Raw genomic sequence first — 26,448 nt, forward strand, 5'->3', positions numbered from 1 at the left:
AATTTGAAAAAGAATTTACTCCATCGTCATGATGTTCCAAGGCCATGAAGCATATAATGGCTACCTCCTCTTCGTATTCCTATTCAATTGATATTTTGTTTATACAATTGAAATTCATGAATTTACCATTTTCAATAAAAAAATGAGTAACATTAAACACATATTTTACGAACACCTTCCAAACAAATCATATAAATTTAGTTGCATATTAGAAAATCATTGATTTATATAATGAAAATATATAAATTTTTCTATAATGTGCTATCTTATAAATTTATTAAAATTTGAGATTGAAAAAAAAATATTATTTAATTCTTATTATCAATTTATTGAGGTTCTATTATAGATAACTTATCCCCATAAGAGGTTTTTTGTTCTACCAATAATTGCATTGTGCCTTCCTTGAGAGTAGAAATGAAAAATGTTTTTCAACATTAAATTTTCAAACAAAATTTTGTTATTGAAAATTAATAACATAGAACTCTCTTCAAAAATGTCCTCAAATAGTTCATAAATATTTCAACAAGTTCTTCTAAACCAAATAAAAACCTCAAAGATGATGAACACACAATTTATAATAACTATATTTAGAATAATTATCAACATCTAACCTAAAAGACTTAACCATATTGTGAAAAGAAAAAAAGAAAAAAAAAACCCTCAAAATGGGAAAAATTACTAAATAATAAAAAAAATCAAATGCTTATAAAAGAAATGTTGAGAAAATAATAAAAATGATCCACTTGGTGTTGCAATTGGGAAAAAAACTATTTGCATTTTAGCAAAACTTATAGGTACTAAATTTAAATTAATTGAATTTTGGTTATTAAAAAGTTCAAAAAAAATAAAATAAAATAAAAGGATCTCGAAAATAATAGGTTAAAAAAATAATATATGTATATATAGAGAATTTTATTGTAATGTAGAAATATTTTCTTTCATTCTTTTGAATTTTAATTTTAGTAAATAACATGAAATTTTAAGATGACTTTTTAATTATTTTAATAATATTTTCATAAAAAATCAAATATAAAATTGAAATATTCTTTTCTTTATTTATTTTCCAAGTGCTTTAAATTAAAATAAAGCCAAGATCAATTAAGAGAAAAAAAAAACCATAAATAGGTTTAAAACACATCAGTTTTATTTACAAAGTAGTCATAATAAAAATCATATTTTCAAAAATAAAATTTTAAAATATAAAGTCTTCTTTAAAAGGTTAAAGAGATCACACTCAACCTGCCAAAATAGTTCAGTTGGTCAAAACGAACACTAGAAAGTGTAATCCTAATAAATGGCATATAGTCCTAGTTCTACCAAGTGTTGGTTGTTGTTCTAAATAGCACCTATCAGTCCCTAAATTTACTTGATGTTGATTGTTACAGAAGGGCGGGTTCATTTGGGACAACCTTAAAATCTCTTAGAGATCACAAGAAATCTTTAGAGACAGACAATTCAATGTTCTTAAATTTATAGAATGATACATGAAAGCAAATGAGAATTTGTCTGTTACAACATTGTGCGTTTTGTCTACTATCAGTTCAGAAGAAGAAAACGTTGGAAAACTGAAAAATTAAAGACGAACATTCTGGGGAATCGCTGGAACCCCAAAAGATTACCAGAAAAGAATTAGGTTTCAACTGTCTATTACCCATTAGAAGGCGAGGATCCTGATCCTGATCCAACTGCCTTCCAGAGCTTGATCCAATCGGCCATGGCTTGGGTAGCACGAGCGAAGACCGGATCCAATGTTGCCAGCCGCTCCTTCACCAATGCCACTATCTCCAGCACGCAGTCCTCTGTTGTGACTGCTGCTTGTGACAACCTCACAGACTGAAAGAACGGGACGACTTCCTCCATCAGCTTCACGCCTTCCCACTCTTTCTTCAAGCTTTCTATGGCATTGCCTCTGTCGTTTCTCCACACATATGGCAGCCCGGTTTTCACACCAAGCCCAAGGTGATCGCATACCACCTTCACACAGAGTCCGCACCATATGTCTTCCACTGTTTCCCACCTCAGCTTTCCTTCAGCTGCCAGCCTCAGACCTGGGAACAAGGCTGGTCCAGCCAGCTCCCGGTTGAAAGCAATGTTCACACCGCTCACAGGCATCAGAGCTCTGGCTGGAACGGTCAGAACAGCGTCAACATACCGAGAATTCCTATGCCCTGGCTTGAGGGCTTGTGTGGGCGCATCGTGGTCAGCTAAGTTCAGCCAGAGCCCACATGACAGAGCACATGTTACTCCACTCCGCAAGCTAAATGGGTACCCGCGAACAAAATCTGCTCCTTTGCGGAAAGGGTCGTACAGTGTGTTAAAGAAGAAAGGGGTGGCTGGAGTTGCAAGGTTGGTGATATGCTGGTCGACCGCATCTACTGAAAGACCCTGATCGTCCTTTGCTGGGATGCAGTCATCATCGACTGAGAAGATGTACTTTTTCCTAGACATGAGATAGCCAAAGTACCGACATGAGTAACCAGAGAAATTAATGGCAGTGTAAGACGAGCCCACCACTCGGTCAATGTCGGACTTGGTATAGACATGGAGGTTAAAGCCTTCTGGTATTTTGAGCTCCTCTCTGAGGTCAGGGTCTTTCACGATTATCAGGTGAAATCGCGAGAATAGTGGTCTCCATTCATTCAGGAAGGATGTGAGGTCAGCATGGAGTGCACCAATCACAATGTCAACCTCATCGTCACCAATGTTTGTTTGAGACATTTTCCTAAGCTAAGAGTAATTTGATGTAATGCCTAGTTAATTGAGCTCACAAAATCTCAATCTTAAAATTTCTCGGAGCATCCTGTAGAGGGAAAGAACAGTAAGACAGAGGGACTGTTAGAAATTGACATAAAACATTAAGTTCGAAATCCAACTTACTAGTAGGAAGGACAGGAGTGATAAGCTGGATATTGAGAGATTGAATCAGTGCAAGGACTTCATCTTTTCCTGTCGCCATGAACAGCATCAAAATCTTCTCAGTCAGCTTTCCAGCTTTCAAAGTTCTCTGTCCATCACCAAAAACAAAAAAAAAAAAAAAAAAAAAGGTTAATTCAAGGATGTTGCTAATACCCAATAACAGCTAAAAAATGAAAAGGAAACGACTTCTATTATTTTGCGTAGGAAGCAACATAACAGGAAATAACTTGGGGACTAACAAACATAGTGAGCAACAAAATCAATCAATCAATAATATGCATCAAAACTGCTGATCTGGTTACCAAGCAATTCTTAAGCCCTGTTTGGATCGACTTTTGGAAACTGAAGGCATTTTTTAAAACCAAATAAGAGCTTGTATCCACAGTTTAATAAGAAGATGATTACAGCTTTAGAGAGAGGCTAACACAAAAGCAAGGTCTTACTCACCTTGTAGGGTAGGCACACAGATTCAGTTCCGAAAAGATAAACAGATAAATTGGAAGGAGATGGGCACAGGATGGGCAAAGAGGGAAAGAAAAAAAAACATAACCATATAAAATTAGAGTGGATCATAGGCATTTTGAACTAAACCAACTAGCAAGTAATGTTACAAAAGCATAGCGTTTATATAAAGGGGAATCCACCATGATGATAAGGCATTTATCCCAGCTGCTGGTGAAGCAAACCTTGGGCGATATGGGTTCTCCTCTACCCACTTAAATACTAAAGAGGCTTGAAATCTGGGCATCTGATTTATTGCTGGAGGAAACTATTGTTGAGCTATACCCGGGGCATTACACAACCATGGTTTGAAGAGGTAAAACAGAGGAGCAAAACCCTTTGTCCTCTGGTAGGGTGGAACACATAGGGTTAGTCAAAATGTATGAAAGTCTGTAGATAAAACAGTAAATACAAAAATGAAAAAATGAATAGAAAAGTTATTATTAAGACCAATTAATCATAGAGTTTGAAAAAACAAATCATTGATGTGAAGTTTCAGCAAGTTTGAGCACATAAACAACCCCCTAGCTAAAAGAAACAAGAAGATTTCACAGTCAATCATCAGTTAATTACAAATTAAATTCCATTGACCAGCAATATGGTCCAGGATACCTCAAAAATAAAGCTTGCCCTGAGGAGAGATGCAAGGCTTAAAAATCAAAAGCCTTTCAAACTATTTATGTGAGAAAGAATTAACTCATTAGAAAATGATGTCCTCGAAAACAATGATTTGAATGTCCAGGAAATGAACCACAAAAAGCAAGGAAACCTGGGAAATTCTACAAGTGACCATAAATATAATGAAATATTTTATCAAAAAACAAAATTAGAAACCTAGTATCAGAACACTCGAAATATGATTTTTTACTCCAAGAATTTGTATTTGTACCCCATAAAGCTTCACTATTACGAAAAAAGAGAAAATGAAAACAAGAAAAAATGGAAAATGAAGGAAGGACAAATATGTGCACAACATACATAAGAAACACTGCCAATAAACAAAATACTAGACTAATCTTTCATTAAATAAATAAATAAAAGTGAAAAATTCAGATTATGACTCAAATCTCTTATACTATAGTGTCACTTCCAGGGATCTCAGACTACTTTACCATTAAAGGGAGTTCAAGGGTCAAGTCTTCCAAACCCTGTCAACCATTTGGCTGGTTTAAAATATCAGGCTTGCCCATGACCGATAATAAGCAACCAAATAAAATTCAAAGCACCCAAAAAAAAAAAAATGAAGGAAAAAGATAAATCAAAATGTGATCTCCTGTTTAGTAGTTGAGAGAGTGCACAAGGTCAAGAGCAGTCCATCCTTGGAGTTGACAAAAGGGATCCCTCAATCTTTTTGAAGAATTGAGGGAGAAACGCAACTGCACAACCCTCAGACGCTAACCACTACCGAGACAGCTTTTGTTGGTCCTAAAGTGCTGAAAGTTTGAAAAATTCAAACTTTTCTGATCCCAGATAATTCCTGGAAATTTTCTGCGAATATCCTAAGCAAGGAGCATCAGTGTAGAGACGCCATTTTGCTAGGTTGTTCCTAAAAAACTATAGAACACTAAAGTGACACCAAGCAATCTTATTTTAGAAGATGAACTTGTGCAAAATATTGTCATTCAAGTTCCCTGATAATAGACCACCAATACATGTAATTTGTGAACTCCAACAGTAAACAGCTGAGTGGAATTCTTTGCTGGTGTTGCAGACCCGCGGCACATGATCATCAGGTTATTAAATTAAGAAGTCTTATTTATCCAGGTAAAAGGGGATCAAGAATATCAGGGGTTCCATATGTGAATCTTTAAGGTGGAAATGAAGAAATCCCTGATTCTTTTATGCAACACTCAGCTTCTTTCCAATTGCATCATTTTCACCCTGGTGTTCTTTGTTCAATTGCTAATGCATAGAGGAATGATGTTAGGCATATTCTTCCACTTTGGTCAAAACCAATGATTGCTAGGATATCTGAGAAAATTGAACTGCTTGAACAAGGGTGGGAACCATTCAAAATGTCTGGCAGGAAGTTGTAGATGAAAATTTAGCAGCTATTCATCTAATTATCATATGGTCATAGAGTGAGTAAGAAGGCTACCGCAAGTTTTACTCAAGACAAAATTTTCAAGAAAGTCATACAGATTAGGAACTGATTCAAACCAAAATGATAATGCAACATAGAACAGGTCAATGGCAATCTTATAAAAGTGATAGTGAGATCTTTGGAAAAAGCAACCAAAATGGAATTAGAAAGTGTATTAAAAAAGAAGCACTTCAAGAACAAGAGAACATCAGAACATCAGAAGATAGAAAAGACAAGACAAAGAAAAGAGCAGGAATGGGAGGGAGAGACAGACACGGAGACATAGAGAGGCAGGATGCCTTCAAAACAGAATTTAAAGCTGCAAATTATCAATCCGATGATAAAGTCATTCCAAAATATAATTCTCAAACAGGATTCAAAGCTGCAAGTTATCAATCTTAAACATTTGTGGATGACTAAAACATTAGGGCCGAACTAGAACTAGCTTGGCAAGTGATTTTCCCAAATGGACTATTGCCAACAGAACCCACAATTTTCTGGTAGTTGCCTTTTTTTCCCTACATTGTTGTATTAATAATGCATGCTTCACCTTTTAAGCCAAGTAACATCTTTACTTATGATCTTTTGGCAATAACACAAATTTAAAACTAAGATAGCAACCCTGCTGGTGGGACAGCTAAAAAGAATTTTGATGTTTAGGAAAAGAAAACCTCTGTGATGTAGGAAAGCAGAAGTCTTTTTTCTTTTCCCTTTAAGAGAAGAGGGAAATGTGACTGAGAAGGAAATTAGATAAGGAGAGAAAACAGAATCCCCACTATTACGTCTAATAATAAAGACTTGAACTGCCTCTAAAAAACATTAAAGTAAGGGATATCTTGCAAAGAAGGTGGGGGGATCTTCATTGAAAGTGAGAGGAATATATTTTATTATCAAAAAGAAAGGAGAGAAGATTCATAAAGAGCATTAAAAGAGAAGAGCGTGTTATGAACAAGCAAACAGGAGAATATTAGAAGAAATAGCAAAAGAAGATAAGAGAGATGGAATCAACAAAGAGCTTATGAAAATTCTTAATTGGACCATTCACTTTTGTTTTTGTCTTTTCTCCAAGGACAAAACACCTAATAACAATTCATCCTAGTCCTTGAGCCGGTTTAATCCTAACCATCGAACAAAATGGAACCAAAAACTACCACAAACTACTTGCTAGTTCACTGCTATAGTAGTGTGAATAGTAGTACTGTAACATCATAGGTCATTCATTGAAGCACTGAAAAATTCTTGCTGCTAACTTGTTACAGTAGTACTATAGAAACTTGCCATCAACTATGCTAGCTTCTGGAAGTAACTTAATTTTCTTTTAGGCACTACGTAATTTATTTCTAATAGAACTAATAATTCTAAGTGCACAACCCAGTACTCTTTTTTTTTTTTTTTTTTTTTTTTGATAGGTAAACCCAGTACATTTTTATAACAAATCTAAAACAGAACACCCAAAAAATCTAACTTATCTTCCACAGTGAATGAGGGGTTAAAGGATACAAAAACTCTAGGTAAGGGGAGTACCACAAGACGACTAGTGAAATCTGCAAAGTTGACAACTTTCTGACTGAAGGTTTGATGGAACTTATAGAGAAAAATACATCTGAAGATGACCGATGACGAAGAAGAGGATGAACAGGAAAAAAAGGATGATCAGCAAGAAAGGATTACAGTGTATGATTTGGTCCAAACAAAGTAACTTCCAACTACCAGGTTGATCTATTCCAGTGAAATTGGGTTTGGAGTTCTAATCTACCAGAGCAATTGGATGGTGACTTGTCTCATATTGTTGAGGATGGCTAGATTGAGAGCTTACCAACTTTTATAGGTTTTAATTGAATGGTCAGTTGGACTAAACTTGCCATTAAGAAATGTAAACTATTTTTAAGAGAAGCTGGAGCAAAGAAGTTCTAAGATAAAATTATTTTTCTAGCATGAGTTCATCAAAGCATGTTCCAGCATATGAAGTTTGAAAATGCAGTACTTGTACTGCTTTTTGGCAACCTTACTGCACTTATATCAACCAGTTGGCCCCCTTTGAAGTAGTGTGCAGTTAGTTCAACATGTTTGGAAGTATTTTGGTTCAATTTTGCAGCTTCTAGTTATCTCAGAATCATGGTTTCAACTCATTACCTCCTTGGTCTGATCAAACCTTTGAAGAAATGTTCCTTCCATGAAAACCATTTTTTTTCTCTTTTTGTATCCCTGCTGGGACTCAAACCTGAACTTCCTACACCACCACCCTCACCCTTGCCACTTGAGTGCGGCCTTGAGGGCTTCCTTCCATGGCAAATTAACTTTCAATTAGTTAATTCAAGATGATCTAGTCCACTATAAGCTTGGATGGATGTTTCAGTGGCACTGCCTGTTGATGGCTGGTGGCATACAGTTGGTGCTAACCAAGAGGGAGGAACCTTATGGTCGGGCTGCTTTGGGAGACAGAATAGCAAATGAAAGCATGGACAGTGATTTTCTACATCAATGATCAATTACACAGCAAGAAAACATATATTTACTTTTATTCAATTCCATGCTCTATCATCTTTAAAATCTTAAAAGATTAAATATAAAGTAATTACTACTACTCCAATATGTCAAAAACTTAGAAGGCAGTGTGGAAAAGAATTGAATATATTTCAACCAAAAAACATAATTTGAGAGCATTTCTGCATTTTATGCTTCTATGATCCAATTCCATTTTAATATTATCTAAGAATTCAGCAGCAACTCTGTCCTATAAAGAGTTTTCTAATTAGAAACTCAAGCATAGAAGGTGCATTTAATCAAAGATTCATACAACCCCACAATCCAGCCCACAGCTCCAAGTATTATTATTCTGTGTTTTCAAACTACTTACCAGTTACCACTAATCTCGAAAAGCCACTGGCTCCCAGAACATGAGTTAAACAATCCAGCTTAAAATGTCACAAAATTAAATAATATAAAAGAGCTTTCACCAGACCACTAAAAGCTCAACCCTGCAAATTCTATTTTAACATTCAACTTTAAAGCTTTTTTTTTTTTTTTTTTTTTTTAAGGTTTTGGTAAATGTATTAAAAGCACCTAAGAAGGTTCAAAGGAGCATACACAATGAGACATAACATTCAATTCTAAAGCTATGTCTTAGGATAAATTCATATAATATACATCTGTACTACTTATTTAAGCCAGGAACCTTTTACCCTAAACTCTAACAAAATTAAGGAGAAAAGTTATGAAACCAAATCCCCTAATAAATTTTTACTCCATGAGATGGCACCAAATCACCGATATGTCCTCCCTGAACTTCACTGTCATAATGACTATCAAGTTCCCATTTATTTCTTATCCAACACCAGCCCGGCTCTTCATGGAGTTTTTTTTTTTATATGAAAAAGGGAATTCTGAAAAAGTATGAGCAGCCTTTCCTTGCCTAAGAGTTATCCATTACTTTAACACTCTCAAGAAAACTAAGAAAAACAATAAGGATCTATTTAGATCTCAGAGAGTAATATGGAGGGAAAAATAGAAAGAAACCTAAAATTCTTGTGTTTAGTTTCTATCCAAAAAATTGAAGAAAACAAAACATAATACAAATTTTAAAATTCTTATTTTTCCATTTAAAAAGAGAGTAAAACTAGAGAATAATTGAAGAAAAATTCTATTGCACTCAAACTTCCTTTTATTTCCTTCCTTTCTCTTTCCTTTACCTCTTCCTCTCCCTTCTACTTTCCAAGATCCAAACAGGGGTTAAAATGGCTCTCTAATAAGTGGCAGCATGGCTTATTCTAATATTACTTAGATAAACAAATAATTAGAGTAAAACTTCATCATGTTTGATGATTTGAAAAGCCAGTATTTGATTGTGATAGCATGGATTATACCACAAATACACATAAACCCAATCGGTAAAGCACCCACCATTGGCACCAAGTAAATTGACCACTTTAGTTTCCAACACTATGTACAATGACCTAGCATAAAAATCAGACAATCTTATCAACCTAAAGGTCTGAAAATCATGATCAACATCAAGATGACAAGATTTCAAACTTCCCACACTTAAAACTCTTGCATACAGAAGAATCACAAGAAACCAAGATTAACCCATTTCATGTCATATAAATCTCAACATGCCCTTCCCCTAGGAACACATCTATGTAATGAGACTAACTCCTCAAAATAAGAACCAAAGCAACAACAACAACCCATTTGCTAGACCACAGAGTGAGACCCATAGACTAACTCCTCAAAATAGAAGCACAAAAGCAGGTAAAATTCAGATAAAACCCAGTTCATGTCATAGAAATCTGAAACAAACTCATCTGATACACAATCACCTCTTCAAAACAGAAGCATAAAAGAATGCAAAATTCAAAAACGAACAACGCATCCCATGTCCTAGAAATATGAACCAAGCCTATTTGATAGAAAATAGAGAGGGACCCATCCCATGTCTTGGCAATCTCAAACAAACCCAATTGATAAAACACAGAGACAGACCTAAATAGAAATAGCAAGTCGCAAGTCCTTAGTACAGAAGTACAAAATAATGCAAAATTCAGAAATGAAAAACCCATGTCCTATCCGCCAGAAAATAGAGAGACCCACCCACCCGCAAAACCATCTAAAGAAACGCATAAGAGCATGCAAAACCAAGAATTCGTACCAGAAAGAGGTCGAGGAGGATGTGATCGGGGAGAGGGGAGAGATCAGAGAAATTGGAGAGGTTGAGGAGGGCCGAGTCAATGGACAAGGACAAGAGTGAAGGCGGGGTTCTCATTCATATCAACAGCTATATTACCTCTCTCTATATATCGATATGGAGATTGGAGAGGATGTGAATTGGGAAAAGGTCCAAGTCCCACTTCGCCCTGAAATTGCAGACAAATTCGCCCACTCCGATTCGTCCGTCCCCAAAGCATTCAACTTCCACTTCTTTGGTGCTTTTCTACCTTCATTTACACGTGTCAACGCCCCTCTTCCTTGCGGGAATAGAAAACCATTGCCAAACACACCATGCTCATTCATTTTTAAAATAGGTTTTATTTTTCAAAATTAAAAACCTGTTTTTAAAAAACAAAACGCTCTTTTCAAAAATAATTCTAAAAAATAATTTTAAGAATAGTTTTTTAAAAACAACTAAAAGATGTTTTCTGAAAACAGTTTATTTTCTATTTTTAAAAACAAAAAACAAAAAACAATTTTTTTATTATGAAACCTATTTTTTATGTTTTTTATTCTAAAAAATAAAAAACTATTTTAAAAAATAATTTCAAACAGACCAAAAATATGTCTGGTAGGGTGACATCACTCTCTTGAATGGTAAATATTATAAATAACAAAAAATCTAAGTGTTGATAATTTTTAAAAAGCAAAATTAAAGCACAGCCTAATGTCTAATTTTTTTCAATCCATGATTGATAAACTTACATTTTACAATAAACCTAATAGGGTTTGATGCATGGTCTTATCCTAGAATAGGTCTATTTAGAAATTATTTTTTTAAAACAATTCTAAAAATAATTCTTAGAAAGCAAGTGAAAACAGTATAAAATAACTAAAAAATATTCTCTAAAATTTTTTTTTTCTTTTTCAACTTTTTTTGTTATCAAACATCTTTTCTTAGTTTTTTTGTTGTAAAAAACAAAAAACAGTTCTTCAAAACAATTATCAAATGGACCATTTGAGATTATTTGACAACTATTTTTAATAATAATTTTCTCTTTTTCAAAATTAAAAAAAAAAACACGTTTAATAACCAAAAACTATTTTCTATTTTCTTTTCTTAAAAACAAAAAACACAGTGTTTTTAGTGAATATCTTTTAATTATTTTCTATTATTTTCACGTGTTGTCTAAAAGTTACTTTAGAAAATAATGATGCAAGCATCTAAAATGATTAAAAAAAATAATCATGCAACCATACACCATCAATAAAAAAAATATAGTTTTTAGAACTTTGTTTTTACTTCTTCAATTTTAATGTAAAATGGAACAAAATATTACCAATTTATAATAGTGTTTATGAATTTGTTTCAAAAATACCTTTTGAGGGGCAAATACACCTACGACATAAAATGTCCGTTGTCAAGTACACCAATCACTTTAAAAAAATAAAAAATAAAAAAAAATTCTCTCACATAAACTCCCTAACACATCTCACCTCCTGCCACGTTTGTACATTGTACCTTTTTCTTTTATCTTTTTTTCTTCTCTCTTACCACCATATCTTTTATTTCTCTCTCATTTGACATTTCTTTTAATACGTTAATGTATTATCTCATTAAACTTCTTTAATTTTAATTTTTTTTCACTCACTAATCTTCCTATATTTATTTATTTTAATTATTTTTTTGGACATATTAACAGTAAAATGATAATATATAATAAATAGTTAATTTAACAACTTAAATAAAGATATAAATATATAATAGACAAAAATGAAAATATTATCCCACAAATAATATACTTAATGATTTTAAATATTAATTACAGTAATACATTTGATAAATCAAGGTTTAAATTTAAAAATTATATTTTATTATTTAGATGTTTATGATATAAGATTTTTTATTTAGGCTAAAAGATTTATTTATTTTGTAAATCCTATCACACTAAAATTAAAAATATATTTGTAATATTATTTATATTATTTATATTATTTTTATTTTTATTTTAAATTTATCATATCAAAATCACAGGAAGTGATGATGCTTTTATCATTTTTCTTATGGTTTTAACTTGATCGTGGGTCTAATTTTTTGTTTCGTTAAAACCTTTAATTTTTAATTAAAATGAAATATAAAAGAAAATATATTTTTTCATTAAAAAAAAAAAAATTGTAGTTAACCTTTTATATTAATTTCATAAATAAAAAATAGGTACATCTCTAAGAAAAACAGGTGCATCCATGCTTAGGGGAACAAGGACCCATGTCTCCCTTATCATGGTCTATATATTCCTTTGGGGACCCTTGATAAGTGATTGAAGGTCCTCCTCCATCCCGAACAAATGTTGAAACCCTAGGTACATCCTTAATAAAAATAGGTTCATCCAATCCTAAGGGAATTAGAACCCTTATCTCCCTTCTCATGATCCATATGTTTCTTTCAAGACCCTTGGCAAGGGATTGGAGGTCATTTTCCATCTCGGAACGGAGATTGGAATCCTAGGTACAATCTTAAGAAAATTTGGTACATCCAATTCTCGAGCTATCAGGACCCCTATATCCCTTCCCATGGTCATCTTTTGGGGACTCTTAGGAAGTGATTGCAAGTCATTTCTCACATCAGCATGGACTTTGGAACCCTAGATATATCCTTAAATAAATTCGGCACATCCTTAAAAAAATTTGGTACATCCAATCCTTGGGCTACTGGGAACCCTATCTCTATCCTCAAGGTTCATTTGTTCCTTTAGGGAGACTCGGGAAGTGATTGAGGATTATTCCTCACCCTAAAATGGACATTTGAACCCTAAGTAAATCTTTAAGAAAATTTGGTATATCAGATCCTTCGAGACGCTATATCCTTTCTCATGGACCATTTGATCATTTAAGGACCATTAGAAAGTGATTACAAGGCATTCCTTATCTTGGAATGGACTTTGGAACCCTAGGTACATCTTTAAGTAAATTTGGTATATCCTTAAGAAAATTTGGTACATCCAATCCTTGAGTTACCGGGACCTCTATCTCCCTTCCTAAGGTCCATTTGTTCCTTTAGGGATCCTCTGGAAGTGATTGGAGGTTATTCCTCACCCTAAAACAGATTTTTGACACCTGGACACATATTTAAGAAAATTTAGTATATTTGATCATCAGACTAATGGGACCCCTATATCCCTTCTTATGGTCATTTTATTCTTTGGGGACTTTAGGTAAGTAATTTAAATCTGTTCCCCATCTTGGAATGAACTTTGGAACCCTAGGTACACCCTTAAGAAAATTTCATACATCCAATCCTTGGGCTACCAAGATCTCTATCTCCCTTCCCAAAGTCCACTTGTTTTTTTAGGGATCCTTAAGAAGTGATTGGATGTTATTCCTCACCCCAAAACGGATTTTTGAAACCTAGGCACATCTTTAAGAAAATTTGGTATATCCTATCATCGGGCTACTAGGACCCCTATATCACTTCTCATGCCCCATTTGATCCTTTAGGGACCCTAGGGAAATAATTGAACGTCGTTCCCCATCTTGGAATGGACTTTGGAACCCTAGGTACATCCTTAAGAAAATGTGGTACATCCTTAAGAAAATTTAGTACATCAATAACAATTTTTGGTACATCTAATCCTTGGGCTACTGAGACCCTTATCTCCCTTCCCAAGGTCCATTGGTTCCTTTAAGGATTCTCAGGAAGTGATTGAAGGTTATTCCTCACCCCGAATCAAAATTTTGAAATCTAAACACATCTTTAAGAAAATTTAGTATATCTAATCATTGGGCTACTAGGACTCCTATATCCCTTCTTATGGTCCATTTGATCCTTTAAGGACCCTAAGGAAGTCATTGAAAGTCGTTCCCCATCTTGGAATGGACTTTGGAACCCTAGGTACATCCTTAAGAAATTTGGTAAATCCAATTCTCAGACTACTGAGACCCTTATCTCCCTTCCTAAGGTCCATTCGTTCCTTTATGAATCCCCAGGAAGTGATTAGAGGTAATTTCTCATCCCAAAATGAACTTGTGAACCCTAGGTACATCTTTAAGAAAAATTGGTGCATCCAGTCCTTGGGCTACCAAGATCCCTATATCCTTTCTCGTTGTGCATTTAATCCTTTGAGGACTCTTGGGAAGTGATTGCAAACTGTTCCCCATCTCGGAATAGACTTTAGAATTCGAGCAACATATTTAAGTAAATTTAGCACATCTTTAAGAAAATTTGGTACATCCTTAAGAAATATATGGTAGCAAATTTTCAGGGTGGGAAACAACCTCCCAAATCAAATGAACTATGCGAAAGGATATAGGGGTCTTGGTAGCCCGAGGATTGGATATACCAAATTTTCTTAAAGATATACCTAGGGTTCAAAAGTCTGTTTTAGAGTGAGGAATAACCTCGAATCACTTCTCAAGGATCCCTAAAGAAACAAATAAACATTGGGAAGGGAGATAGGGGTTTTGGTAGCCCTAGGATTGGATGTATCAAATTTTCTTATAAATGTACCAAATTTTCCTAAGGATGTACCTAGGGTTCCAAAATCCATTCTAAGATGGGGAACAACTTTCAATCACTTCCTTAAGAGTCCCCAAATAATCAAATAGACCATGAGAAGGAATATAAGGGTCCTAGTAGCCTGAGTATCATATATACAAAATTTTCTTAAAGATGTACCTAGGGTTCAAAAGTTTGTTTTGAGGTGAGGAATAACCTCCAATCACTTCCTGAGGATCCCTAAAGGAACAAATGGACCTTAGGAAAATAGATATGGGTCTCAGTAGCCCAAGGATTGGATGTACCAAATTTTGTTATGGATGTACCAAATTTTCTTAAGTATGTACCAATTTTTCTTTAAAATGTACCAAATTTACTTAAAGATGTACCTAGGGTTCCAAAGCCCATTCTGAGATAGAGAATGACTTGTAATTACTTCTCTAAGGTCCTTAAATGATCAAATGGATCATGGGAAAAGATATAGATGTCCTGATAACCCAAGGATCGGATATACCAAATTTTCTTAAAGATGTACTTAGGGTTCAAAAGTCCGTTTTAGGGTGAGGAATAACCTTCAATCACTTCCAAAGAATCCCTAAAGGACCAAATGAACATTGGAAAGGGAGATAAGGGACCAGGCTACCAACACCCCTATCTATCTTCCCATGGTTCATATTATCCTTTGAAGACTCTCAGGTAGTGATTGGAGGTCGATCCCTACCTCAAACGGACTTTGGTACCCTTGGTACATCATTTACAAAATTTAGTACATCCTTAAAAAAATTTGGTATATCCAATCCTTGAACTACCAAGATCCTTATCTTATTACCCATGGTTCGTTTATTTCTTTAGGGATCTTTTCAAAGTGATGAGAGGTTGTTCCCAACTTTAAAACAGACTTTGGAAGCCTAGGTACATCCTTAAGGAAATTTGGTGCATCTTTAAGAAAATTTGGTATATCCAATTCTTGGGCTACCAAGATCCCTATCTATCTTCTCATGATCCATATTATATTTTTAGGACCCTTTGGTAGTGATTGGAGGTCGTTCCCTACCTCAGAACGGACTTTGGCACCCTTGGTACATCATTTACAAAATTTGATACATTCTTCACAAAATTTGGTACATTCTTAAAAAAATTTGGTACATTTAATCCTTGAGCTACCAGGACCCCTATCTTATTACTCATGGTTTGTTTATTCCTTTAAGGATCTTTGGGAAGTCATTGGAGGTTATTCCCTACTTCGAAACAGACTTTGGAACCCTAAGTATATCCTTAAGAAAATTTGATACATCTAATCTTTGAGCTAACGGGACACCTATCTCCCTTCCTATGGTCTATTTATTGCTTTAAAGACACTTGGGAAGTGATTGGAGGTCGTTCCCCATCTCGGAACTGACTTTGGCATCCTTGGTACATCCTTTACAAAATTCGGTATATCATTTACAAAATTTGGTACATCCTTAAAAAAATTTGGTAAATCCAATCCTTAAGCTATTGGGACCCTTATCTTATTACCCATGGTCCATTTATTCCTTTAGGGATCTTTGGGAAGTGACTGGAAGTCGTTCCTTACTCCTAAACGGACTTTGAAACCCTAGGTACATCATTAAGAAAATTTGATATATCCAATTTTTGATCTTACCAGACACCTATCTCCCTTCTTATGGTCCATTTATTCCTTTGGAGACCCTCGAGAAGTGATTGAAGGTTGTTTTCCACCTCGGAATGGACTTTGGCTTCCTTGGTACATCCTTTACAAAATTTGGTACTCATTCATAACATTTGGTACATTCTTAAAAAAATTTGGTATATCTAATTCTTGAACTACCAAGACCCATATCTTATAACCCATGGTCAGTTTATTCCTTTAGGAATCTTTGAGAAGTGATTGGAGGTCGTTTCCTATTCCGAAACAGATTTTAGACTAGGTACATCCTTAAGAAAATTTGATATATCCAATCCTTGAGTTAATAGAACACCATCTCCCTTTTTATGGTCCATTTATTCCTTTAGAGACCTTCCATAAGTGATTGAAGGTTGTTTCCCACCTCAAAACGAACTTTGGCACCCTTGATACATCATTTACAAAATTTGGTACGTCATTTACAAAATTTGGTACTGTGGACCCCGTATTTCGGCTCATGCGTTTCCCCACTCGATGGCGAGCTCGATTTTTATTTGAAAAACGATTTTATTGATTAAGAAAAATGACTTGGAGTCGCCACTTATTTTTGTTTTATTTTTAAAAAGGTAAACAAAATAAGAAAAAAAAACCCTAAGTGTGACTCCTTATTTTGGAAAAGGCGGTCTGCGAAAAACTGGATCGGGTTCGGGGGTCAGGTTACTTATCGGGAAGGTACGGTAAAGACCGTAGCACCCCTTTAAGTCCCTAAAGTCGGGTCTCTACTAATAAAATGAAGCAATTATGGCAATTGATGAGGGAATCAATAAATACTCAGAGTGATCATGCACACGTGAGAATCTAAACATGCATACCGAAAATGACCAGAGCGAATGTGGATGCGTACCTGGGCAGTGATCCACCATGCGCTATCAATAGAGGGGGTTAGTGTACAATAAAGAGCACAAAACATATCACATGCATCACCAAACAGAAATTAAAATAGTTCGATGGAGAACTGGATTTTTTTGAAATTTATTGGGAAATTGGAGTCTTAGAGATTATTTGAAAATTGGGGTTTTAGAGATTATTTGAAAATCGAAAATTTGAAAAATTACTTAAAGAGGGGATTTTAAATAAGTGGATAAGTGAATAAGTAAACGGATGAGATAATAATAATACCAAAAATAATCATTAAATAACTGAATGTAAATAGCAGAGTTTTTGAGATCGGAAAGTTAAATTTGGAAGTCGGATTTTTGAGAAATTGAACTTTAATGATTGAGATTTTTGAAGGTAATAAATAAATATGAAATAATAATAATAATTAACAAAAATGATATTTAAACTAATGAAAGTAAATAGTGGAATTTTTGAAGACTTGATGTAAAAGAAAACGGAGTTTCGAAAATTTATTTGAATGTGTCATCTTAAAAATTAAATTCGGAATTGTGGGATTTTTGGAATATTAAAATTTTTAGGTACATTCTTTACGAAATATGGTACATCATTCACAAAATTTGGTACATCCTTAAAAAAATTTGGTACATCCAATCCTTGAGTTACCGGGACCCTTATCTTATTACCCATGGTTTGTTTATTCCTTTAGGGATCTTAGGGAAGTGATTGGAGGTTGTTCCCTATTTCGAAACAGACTTTGGAACCCTAGGTACATCCTTAAGATAATTTGATACATCCAATCCTTGAGCTAATAGGACACCTATCTCCTTTTCCATGGTCTATTTATTTCTTTAGAGACCCTCAAGAAGTAATTGAAGGTCATTCCCCACCTTGGAATGGACTTTGGCACCCTTGGTACATCCCTTACAAAATTTGGTACATTCTTAAAAAAAAATTGGTACATCCAATTCTTGAGCTACGAGGACCCCTATCTTATTACCCATGTTCCATTTATTCCTTTAGGGATCTTTAGGAAGTAATTGAAGGTTGTTCCCTACTCCGAAACAAACTTTGGAACCCTAGGTATATCCTTAAGAAAATTTGGTACATCCAATCCTCAAGCTACTAAGACACCTATCTTTCTTTACATGGTCCATTTGTTCTTTTGGAGACCCTTGGGAAGTGATTGGTAGTCATTCCCCACCCCGGATTAGACTTTCGGGCCCTAAGAATATTCTTAAGAAAATTTGGTACATTCAATCCTCGGGCTATCGAAACCCCTATCTCCCTTCCCATGGTCCATTTATTCCTTTATGGACTACCAGGAAGTGATTGGAGGTTGTTTTTCGCCTCTAAAACGGACTTTGGAACCCTAGGTAGATCCTTAATAAAATTTTGTACATCCTCAAGAAAATTTAGTACATCCAATCCTCGGGCTACCAGAACCCTTATCCTTCTTCCCATTGTTCATTTATTCTTTTGATAACTACTCAAGAAGTAATCGAAGGTCGTTCCCTACCTTTGAAATGAACTTTGGGACCCTAGGTAAATTCTTAAGAAAATTTGGGACATCCAATCATTGGGCTACTAGAACCCCTATCTCAATTCTAAAATAAGGATCGACCTTTTAGTTCATAGGCAGGCCTTCGAATGTGGACATTATAACCCTAAAACATGGATAGTGAGGAAAATAGTGGTCAACCCATGTAAAAGTAAAAGTAAATGCAAATAAGTACCTAACAAATGTGGAACCTGAACTTATATTGTATATCAAATAAGTACCTAACAAATAAATAAGTAAAAGTAAATGCATTGTGTGATGTTTGGTATAGACAGTACATTTCAATATTTAGCACATTAATGTCATACCATAAAGTGTTAATGAAGCAAACTTAGGATTGTTCATAATCTAAACGAGGCATTAATATATGATGACTATTGGTGTGATTGTGACAATTGTTATAAGTAATTAGTTTTGACAGAGTTATTTACAAATATATATATTTAAGCAATTAAATGCCTAATGGGGTCTAGGTGGGGGAATAAAATAATTGATGCTTATTTTATAAATGATGTAAGTGTTTTTGTCATGAATATATATATATATATATATATATATATATATATATATATATATATATATATATATATGTATGCATAAAAAAAGTAAAATTAAGGATGTTCATCCATTCCTCATAAGGATGTACCTAGGGTCCTCAAATGATCAAATGAACCATGAGAAGGGATATAAGGGTCCTAATATCAAGCCCGAGGATCGGATATACTAAATTGTCTTTAGGATGTACCTTGGATTCCAAGGTGGGGAACAACCTCCGATTCTTTCTCAAGGGTTCCCAAATGAATATATGAACCATGAGAATGAAGATAGGGGGTCTTGGTTCCCTGAAGAATGAATGTACCTAGGGTTCCAAAGTTCATTTTGGGGTGGGCGAGGACCTCTAATCACTTATCGAGGGTGCCAAAGGAATATATAGACCATAATAAGGATGACAGGGGTCTTGGTTCTCCTAGGTATGAATTTACTTATTTTTTTAAGGATATACCTATTCTTTATGAAATTAATATAAAAGGTTAAATATAATTTTTTTATGAAAAAATATTTTCTTTTATATTTTATTTTAATTAAAAATTAAATATTTTAATTAAACAAAAAGTTAGATGCACAGTCAAATTAAAATCATAAGAGAAAAGATAAAAGTACTATTAGTTATTGTGATTTTTATATGATAAATTTAAAAGAAAAATTAAAAGAAAATTAATATAAATGATAGAAAATAGAATTTTTAAATTTAAACATTAATTTATCAAATGTATTATTATAATTAATATTTAAAATCATCAAGTATATTATTTGTGGGATAATATTTTCATTTTTGTTCATTATATATTTTTGTTTTTATTTTATTTTTTATATTAACTATTTATTATATATTATCATTTTAAGTTTAATATCAATAAATATGAAGAAATTAGAGAGTAAAAAAAATTAAAATTAAAGAAGTTTTGTGAAAAAATATATGAGCATATTAAAAAGAATATCAAATGAAAAAGAAAAAAATAACAATAAAAAATATAATAGGTGACTATAGATTATGTTGGCAAGAGAGGAAAAAAGAAAAAAGAAAAAAGAAAAAAGTGGAAACGTGACAAGTGGTAAATAAAATGTGTCAAAGAGTTAATGGAAGATAAATAAGAAAAATAAATTATACATGTACTTATCAACAAGTGGTATTAAAATGGTGCGTACTTTGTATTTTACTTTTGAGGATAATTGTGAAACAAATTTAAAAGAAATGTATGAATTGACAATATTTTTTCCTATTTTACACTAAAATTAAAAAGGTAAAAACAAAATTCTAAAAATCCTATATCTTTTTGGGTGATGTGTGATTACATGATTTCCCCTCCAAATAAAGCATAGATATAAAATTATTTTTAAAACATATTTAAAATATTAAAAACAAGTTGAAAATTTTTTAAGCTCCCAAATAAACTTTTATTCTAGAAAACAATTTTTAAAAACTACTCTAAAAAACTGTTTTAAAAAACAGTTACTAAATAAAACCTTAGTTTCTACATTAATACATCATCTCAATGAATTAACATCTACTACTAGATGTATTCTTATTAGCAAGGATTTTTGTAATAAAACTCATGAATATTACAAAAAATTGTTAACAAGTAATTTTTAGAAATATTCTTTAAATTTTATCAAACACAGTATTTTTCTTCAAGAGCACTTTTCACATCAAAAACACTTTTTAAGGCTTAAAATTATTTTTTTAAATCACTCCACAATAGGCTTTTAGAATCAATTTGATAGTAATTCTAGAAAGTGTTTTTCATTTTTTTAACACTTAAAAATTTTTATCTTTCAAATATTAAAAAGACTAAGAGTGTGTTTAACAGTGATTATAAGAAGTGTTTTTAGTTTTTCTAACACTAGAAAAATAAAAATTTTCAAATATTGGAAATTCTAGAAACACTTCTTAAAATCATTACAAAAAATACACTAAAAACGTTTTTTTTAGAATTACTACCAAATGCATTGTAGTATTTCATTTGTGGCCGAAATAATGGCCGCTGCGCTTCTCCTAAGCCAACACACAAACAGCAGCACACCATGGCTTTCCCACATCCTACAAAGCTAGGAATCTCCAGACAAGAGTGTTCTAACAGAATAGCATCCAAATCCATCATAGGAAGAACACACTCTCCTCCACAAAACAACTACTGAAAACAAAGTATAAGGCCAACAAAGTTGTTCTACTTCACTCCAACTATGGACATCAGAAACTGAAGCCTGCTGCTTACTTCCATCAGATCAGAGGGGTCCTTGAATGAGGAAGGTGGCTCCACGCCCGTGAACATGTACAGTGCCTTCAGCTCCTCCACGCATGTTCTGCTGGTTGGGGCTTTGTATCCCACTATTGCCCGCATTGCGTGAATCCGTTCCCATATCTTCTCTTCGCTCTCCGGCACCTGCTCCTGCACCAAATCCATATTATTAGTAAGCTGTTCTTCAACCTGGGCAAGGATGGAAACAACTTTTAGGCCCAGGGCTTTGGGATTTATTCAGAATAATACAAATCCATGACGGTTCAGAAAATCTTCTAAATGATGATTATACCAAGAAACTGCTGCAAGAAAAACAAAATGAGCCTTAAAGAACTTAATTCAGTTAGAAACCAGTATGCGTCAAATGGAGGAGGAAATGATTTGTGGTGGAATCCTACCGAACCCAGAAAATCTCACACAAACTTTTGTCATCTGGTTAACTCCCAGATCATGCTTCGAAAAATTTCTTGACTAGAATTCTCCCTAATACCTATTTGGAATGACAAGGAAACATGAGGAAATACAAATAAGACTAATGTCTCTTTTCATTTTCCAGTCGATCATCTAGCAGGAACACAGTTACATCTGTTTTCATTTTCCAGCCAACCATCTAGCAGAAACACGGTTTATCCAAGAAAGACAAAAAAAAATCAGCACTGACCTCATTGGACTTCACGGTGATGTCTTTCTCTGACAAAACCTTGGACTCGGGTATAAAATCTCTGCCATTTTCACCTCTGAATCCTGGAGATTGCTCAGAAGCTTGAATAACCCGAATTTAACGCTATGACATAAGAGATCATTGAGTGAGCACTAATAATAATGAATATCTGTTTTTAGAATATTACCTATGCGGACACCGCATACCCTACGAGGGTACTGCTCAACAGCTTCATTCTTGTCATCGAACAAATCGAACCCACTTTCATCTGCAATTTCTCTTACATCTGCATTTGATGAAATCACATTTTCCTTCCTTAAATCTTCGGTAACACTGTTATCGACATCCATTCCTCCTATTACCACCATGGTCTTCTTGTATACAATATGTCTCTGCTCCTCGTCCTTAATGCTTCTGACATCTATTGTTTCTACTCCATCATTCATCAGTTTCTCGGCTTCTGCAACATTATCAACACTCATTTCATCCAGATTTCCTCCTGATATACCTTTCCCCTGCTGCTCTGCCTCTTCCACTGATTTACCTTCATCCCTGATTCTTTCAAGCAATCCCGTTGTCTCACCTGCAAGTTTGTTCTCATCTATGATGTCAGCCATTGTTGCTGCTTGAATCAGTGTCTCCCCTTCTTCAACACTCTCATCCATTTTCTCAACTTTGACCACAACTCTGGGTATCTCAGTTTCTGGATGTTCATCCCTGATTTCTTCAACATTGCTATCATTTTTCTCAAATACAATCACTAATCTGTGCACCTTGCCATCCCTGCTTTCTTCAACTCCCACATCAATGTTCTCTAATGGCTGTTCACCCTCTTTTGGTATGCCATCACCAACATCCTCCTCATAACTGCTTTCTTCCACAAGCTGATCCCCACCCAGTTGTATTACTGGTTCTGCCACTTCATCATTCAGGATGCTTTCTGGTCCTAAATCATCCTGCTCCACCAAAACCTTCCCTTCAATCTGTTCTTCTTTACCCTTATCAACAAACTCAATCCTCACCTCAACTCCTTTTTTTGTATCCTCCATTAGTTTGTCTTCCTCCTTTCCCATATCAATTTCTCCTCCAAATCCCATGTCGTCTTCTTTTTCATCACTAGAGATTTCCTCCACATACTCTAAAGCGAGGGGAGGGGGGTTGGGCATTGGGAGCAGCTTGCTCATGATCTTCTCAGTACAAGCATAGGTGGCAACAGCAAGCCCAGAAGGGACCGAGAAAGCCAGCCCAAGAGCCGAGAAAACGACTAATGGAGGGAGAACAAAGGGTACAGATGAGATCACAATACCTGTGAGCAGAGCTTTCTTCCCCAGCATCAATCCCTTGTCCAGAATCCAATTCATCTTGTCACCTCCATCTGATGATGAGTAATCTTGAATCTCTGATTCCATGTCTGGATCATCCATCTGTGGAAATGAAAATTACCTCCACTTTCTGCTTGGTTACTGAGAAACAAGACACAACAAAAAGAAAGAGTACATCTTCATTCAACCACTATTACCTAGTTTAGACAATTAATTAAGTAGAGCCTTTTAAAGGGGGAAAAAAACCAAACTATTTGTTTGGCAGCTGAGAAACTGGCGGTGATCCAAACAAGATAAAATAAAGCTTGAACCATTGTTCTCTAGCTTAGATGATCAAGACATAAAAGCCCGATTTTCTGTTCTGTTGCTGAGAAACCAGACGTGAATGAAACAAGAGAAATAAAGATTGAAGTCACTATTACCTACTTCAGATAATCAACTTGAGTCTTCAAGAAAAAAAAGACCAACTTTCTGTTTGGCTGCTGGGAAACTTTCCCAGAGGCAATTAAAATAAGAGAAAATGAAGAATGAAACCACAGTTACCTAGTTTAGATTATTGTCATGAATCTTCCAAGAAACATCCCGACTCTCTGTTTGGTTGTTTGGAAACCAGGGGGAATTAACACATGAGAAAAATAAAGCTGATATCATCATAAACTAGCTTCTTACTAAATTAAAAGAAAACCCCCAAATTTCTGTTTGAGTTCTGAGAAATCAAAGACAATAAAAAAAAAAAAAAATAGAAAATCAAGATCAAGACCACTATTAACTACCTCGAACAAACAACTTGATGAGGAAAAAACCCCAATTTTCTATTTGGTTGATGAGGAACAAACAACTTGATAGGTGATCAAAACAAAGGAATTTTTAAGACTGAAACCGCTGCCACCTCTCATAGTTAATCTGATCAGTCATTTCAAGAAAATCCCTAAAGTTTCTGTTTGGACACTGAGAAAACAGTGGACTATAAAATACCTAGCTTAGATGATAAAATTGATCAGTCATTTCAAGAACCCCAACTTTTGCAGAGAAAATTGGAGGTAATAAGGCAAAAAGAAAAGAAATGAAGATTAAAATCGTCATCCCCGAGCTTACACAATTAACATGAGCCTTCACAACCAAGAAAAAACGCAACTTTCTCTTTGATTGTTGAGAAACCAGACACAACCAAAACAAGAGAAAATCAAAACAGAGACTACCGTTACATTGCTTAGATGATTGATTTTGATCATCATTTCAGGAAAAATCCAAGTGTTTTTGTTTGGTTGCAGAGAAAACAGCAGCTAATAAAGCAAGCCAAAATGAAGATTGAAACCACAATTACCTAACTCAGACAATTAATTAACATGAGTGCTTTCAAGAAAAAACCCGAACTTTCTGTTTGGTTTTTGAGAACCCAGTGGCAAATCAACGAGAAAATTGAAAACATTTCCATTACCTAGCTTAGATGAAGACCCCGATTTTCTGTTTGGTTGCTGACAAAACCAGAAGAAAAATGAAGAGTAAACCACCATTATCAGCTCAGACAATGATTTATACAACCCTTTTAAAATAAAACCCCAACTTGATGTTTGGTTGCTGAGAAACCAGATGAAACCAAAACCAGAAAAGACTGAAACCACGATCATAAACTCAGATAATTAACATGAGAATTTTCAAGAAGAACCCACTCTCTGTTTAGTTGCTGAGAAACCACAAAAGAAATGAAGAGTGGAACCACCATTCCCTAGGTCAGACGATTAGCATCAGCCTTTTCAACAAAAAAAATACCTCAATTTCTGTTTGGTCGTTGAGAAACCGGAGGCAACACGAACACTGGCTGAGGCAAGAATGAAACTCACTTCACGCATCTCATAAAATTAATTAGTATGATCCTTTTCAAGAAAAACCCTAACTTTCTTCTTGGTTGCTGAGAATCCAGAAGTAATCAAAACCAGAGAAAATGAAGACTGAAACAACCACCACGTAGCACCCATAAAAACCACAAGTTGTGGAGAAACCAGAAGAAAAATGAGCATTAGACCCACATTACAAAGCCTAGATAATGAATTCATCAGTCTCTTCAGGGGAAAAAAACCCTAATTTCTGTTTGTTTGCTGAGAAACCAGAAGCATTCAATCAAAACTCAAAACTCAAAACCCACTTTAACCCAGCTCAGATAACCAACTTGGTCATCACAATAAACCAATTCCCATAGTTTTTCCCTCATTTTTCCAGGAAAACAAACAGAAAAAACAATCAAATAAGCATATACCTTATGAATAGCTAGCCAACCGGGACACAGCAGCCTCAGTTACAGCGCCTCTTGATTGGTTGAGTGAATCCCATGAGGACCATTGTTCGGATCAGAAACTTTGCAGGGCCGAATCCACTGGAGAGGTGAACTGAGGAGGTGGGGAGATGGGTGTGCGGCGGAGATATGAAGACACGCGTCTCCGTCCTGACACATGCACTGCATGCGGTGAAATTCCGCATTTCAACGTGGCTGCAGATTAGGGATACCCACTTGCATGTCATGGAGGCATGTTGAAATGACTTATATGCCCCTTCAATGTAGCACCCATTTTTTTTTTTTTAATCCTGATATGGGATAAAAATAAATAAATATTTATTTTAAAATGTAAATAATAAACATTTACCGTATTTTTTTTTTTATATAAATTATGTTTTCGTTTAATATAATTTAAAATTCTAAAATTAATTTATTTCTTTTCTAGCATGCAAAGAAGAACCGGTTCAATATAACCTGCCCTCCTTTGTTGCCCGTTGCCCAACAAACCCTATTCTTCACAGCTGTAACTGCAGCAAATTTATACAAGTTATAAGGCTTGTGATGTTCCGATGTGGGATGGGATGTGGTTATAAAGAAAAGAAATTCTGCATGGCGCATGGAGAGAATTTAAACTTGGGTTTTAAGGTTCTCAAAATAACAAGGTAACCACC

At 34.5% G+C, this 26,448-nt stretch overlaps 2 protein-coding genes across 7 annotated transcripts; both read right to left on the reverse strand.

Annotated features, from left to right (window-relative positions):
- Positions 1 to 1,439: 1,439 nt before the first annotated feature.
- LOC117913051 (probable UDP-arabinopyranose mutase 5) lies at positions 1,440 to 10,415 on the reverse strand. Its single transcript, XM_034827936.1, has 3 exons — positions 10,149 to 10,415; positions 2,874 to 3,004; positions 1,440 to 2,722 (listed from the first exon to the last, which is right to left on the reverse strand). The coding sequence occupies exons 1-3, from the start codon at positions 10,260 to 10,262 to the stop codon at positions 1,648 to 1,650; spliced, it is 1,320 nt and encodes a 439-aa protein (XP_034683827.1). The 5' UTR covers positions 10,263 to 10,415; the 3' UTR covers positions 1,440 to 1,647.
- A 10,777-nt stretch (positions 10,416 to 21,192) lies between these two features.
- On the reverse strand, positions 21,193 to 25,952 carry LOC117912056. 6 transcript variants are annotated; one of them, XM_034826497.1, is made up of 4 exons: positions 25,760 to 25,952; positions 22,371 to 23,646; positions 22,184 to 22,284; positions 21,193 to 21,666 (listed from the first exon to the last, which is right to left on the reverse strand). In XM_034826497.1, exons 2-4 carry the CDS (start codon positions 23,605 to 23,607, stop codon positions 21,451 to 21,453), a joined length of 1,554 nt encoding a protein of 517 aa, XP_034682388.1. In that variant the 5' UTR covers positions 23,608 to 23,646; positions 25,760 to 25,952; the 3' UTR covers positions 21,193 to 21,450. The 6 variants fall into 6 exon arrangements, with proteins under 6 accessions (XP_034682388.1, XP_034682384.1, XP_034682383.1 ...); XM_034826493.1 differs by having other exon boundaries at positions 21,193 to 21,672; positions 22,371 to 23,607; positions 25,760 to 25,950; XM_034826492.1 differs by having other exon boundaries at positions 21,193 to 21,672; positions 25,760 to 25,950.
- Positions 25,953 to 26,448: the final 496 nt, after the last annotated feature.

The sequence above is a fragment of the Vitis riparia genome, chromosome 4 (assembly GCF_004353265.1).
Source record: "Vitis riparia cultivar Riparia Gloire de Montpellier isolate 1030 chromosome 4, EGFV_Vit.rip_1.0, whole genome shotgun sequence".
In the NCBI taxonomy this organism is placed as follows: Eukaryota; Viridiplantae; Streptophyta; class Magnoliopsida; order Vitales; family Vitaceae; genus Vitis; species Vitis riparia.

What these genes read in the sequence shown, in the direction of transcription:
- LOC117912056 (XM_034826493.1), bottom strand. Translation starts at nt 23,607, where the DNA reads ATGGATGATCCAGACATGGAATCAGAGATTCAAGATTACTCATCATCA. An exon ending in GGTATGCGGTGTCCGCATAG is followed by an intron (nt 22,285 to 22,370) that starts GTAATATTCTAA and finishes GGGTTATTCAAG; the next exon opens with CTTCTGAGCAATCTCCAGGA. An exon ending in TCACCGTGAAGTCCAATGAG is followed by an intron (nt 21,673 to 22,183) that starts GTCAGTGCTGAT and finishes GATTTGGTGCAG; the next exon opens with GAGCAGGTGCCGGAGAGCGA.
- LOC117913051 (XM_034827936.1), bottom strand. Translation starts at nt 10,262, where the DNA reads ATGAGAACCCCGCCTTCACTCTTGTCCTTGTCCATTGACTCGGCCCTC. An exon ending in TCCTCCTCGACCTCTTTCTG is followed by an intron (nt 3,005 to 10,148) that starts GTACGAATTCTT and finishes GGTGATGGACAG; the next exon opens with AGAACTTTGAAAGCTGGAAA. An exon ending in CCTGTCCTTCCTACTAGTAA is followed by an intron (nt 2,723 to 2,873) that starts GTTGGATTTCGA and finishes CTCTTAGCTTAG; the next exon opens with GAAAATGTCTCAAACAAACA.